Raw genomic sequence first — 2,079 nt, 5'->3', positions numbered from 1 at the left:
CGACAGAACCCCCGACACGGAACCCGAAGAGGTAGCCCGCCATTTCTGCCAGCGTATTGGCACCAAACATTCCTCTTCAGCCTGGAATCGGACTCGTCTTTGCGTCGCGGGTGCTTTGTCGCCGGTCTGACTGATTCTGGTACTAGTGCTGTGTTGCATTGGTGTGTGCATGAAGAGGCGGAGCTTCGCTACCGCCAGCTGACGCAAGAATATCAAGCGCTGCAACGAGCCTACGCTCTGCTAGCCCAGACCAGCGAAGGGGACTACGACGCCGAGAAGGAGATCAAGGTGGCGCCCCTTCCCGCAACCCCCGGCCGGGTCGCAGCCTCCCCGTTCTCACCCAGCCTCGGGTGTTCTCTGGTCTGAAAGGAGGAGGAGGAGCCTCCCTCCTCCTCCTTTCAGACCAGAGAAAAGCTGATGGTAGAAATGGGTCACTATCAAAGCAGAGTAGCAGATCTGGAGTCAGCGCTGAAGCAACAAGGACAGGTAAGCTCATCAATGAGCACACCTTTTTCTCAGACAAAATAGCTACATTCTTCAGTCACTCATTCGTCTGGCATTACTGGACCAACCCCCCCCCCGAATGTGGCTGGGAAAATGCGGAGAAAAGCAAATGTCATTTTCCAGTCAACCAAAGAATTTGTGGATGAAAATGACACAACATTCCAAAGCTGTCCACGCGTTTGTCTCTTCTAGAATGTCAAGTGGGTGGAGGAGAAGCAGCTGCTGCGTCAGAGCAATCAGCAGTTGGCCGAAAAGGTGACGGAAAGAAAGGCGCTGGGCGGAGTCGCTTGGCGTCACACCCGTCGGGAAGCCCCGCAGATGAGGTCTGACTGTCTTTTCAGGTCAGGCGGATGGAGGCGGAAGAAGCGCGTCTGAAAGAGCACATCCAGGATATCCGAGACCAAAACGAACTGCTTGAGTTCCGCATCCTGGAGCTGGAGGTGGGAAGACTCGCACAAGCGTGTTGAGGCCAGAGATGTGACGGACGGACGGACGGACGGACGGATGCATGCCTCTGCCTTTCAGGAGAGGGAGTGGCGCTCCCCCGTCTTGAAGTTTCTGCAAGTCCGTTTCCCAGACGGCCTCAGCCCTTTGCAGATCTACTGCGAGGCCGAGGGCGTGAGCGTACGTAAGGCGTCCCTCGCAACCCTAACCTTAACCCGAGGTCCCAGAACACCTTACATTGCTCCTTGCGCCTTTCCCCCGGACATCGTCATCAGTGATCTGATGAAGAAGCTGGACATCCTGGGCTATAACGCCGTAAGTGTATGTCGAACTCCTTATGTTCGCACTCCACGAGACTCGGCGGCTCAAATGTGACTTTTGGAAGGCTTTGCGCTGAAAGAAGCTTGTTGACGCTGTGCCTTTGGGCTCTTCTATGTTCTGCAAGCAGAAGGGCTACCTGGATGAAGAGTTGGACTTCAGGAAGTGTTCCATGGACCAGGCTCATAAGGTAAGCCTCCCTCAAATCTCCCGCCGGACCACTGATGGACGAGGATTGCGGCCCAGAGGATCCTGGAGCTGGAGGCCATGTTGTACGAGGCGCTACCGCAGCGGGACTGCCCCGCCACGGACGGCGAAAAAGCCAGCCACGCTGGCGTGAATGACGTGCTGACGGCGGATCAGAGAGAAGAGCTTAGGAGCGCCGTGGACCAATGGAAGCGAGCCCTGATGTGCGAGTTGAGGGAGCGCGACGCTTGCATCCTCCAAGAGAGAATGGATCTGCTGCACAGCGCGCAACAGGTAAGGGCCCAAAGCCAGCCCGGCACTTACTTGCACGCTTACTGGCTTTTGAATGCCACTTTCCATTTGTCCGTCCTAGAGGAACAAAGAGCTGAAAGAATTCATCGAAGCTCAGAAGAGACAAATCAAACAATTGGAGGAGAAGTTTCTGTTTCTCTTTCTATTCTTCTCCTTGGCCTTCATTCTGTGGCCCTAACACCAGCTGGTGAGTGAGCTCCAGCGGCACCGCACTCGACACCTCCGATACACTGCCAGCCGGTCTCAGACGTTGGCAGACGCTCCGATGCCAACGTATACCCCCCGCCACGGTGACAGAGGCACCGCGTCACACCG

General features: G+C 56.0%; 1 protein-coding gene across 1 annotated transcript; it reads left to right on the top strand.

Moving 5' to 3' along the window:
- Window positions 1-383: 383 nt before the first annotated feature.
- On the top strand, window positions 384-1,239 carry LOC148385834 (janus kinase and microtubule-interacting protein 3-like). The gene is made up of 3 exons (XM_088397584.1): window positions 384-486; window positions 697-759; window positions 846-1,239. The coding sequence occupies exons 1-3, from the start codon at window positions 418-420 to the stop codon at window positions 969-971; spliced, it is 258 nt and encodes an 85-aa protein (XP_088253710.1). The 5' UTR covers window positions 384-417; the 3' UTR covers window positions 972-1,239.
- The last annotated feature ends 840 nt before the right edge of the window (window positions 1,240-2,079 follow it).

This window comes from Syngnathus floridae, chromosome 15, assembly GCF_059516105.1.
Source record: "Syngnathus floridae isolate MCC-2025c chromosome 15, RoL_Sflo_1.0, whole genome shotgun sequence".
Taxonomy (NCBI): Eukaryota; Metazoa; Chordata; class Actinopteri; order Syngnathiformes; family Syngnathidae; genus Syngnathus; species Syngnathus floridae.
Note: the sequence above shows the minus strand (reverse complement) of the source record. Positions and strands in the feature narration are given on the sequence as shown.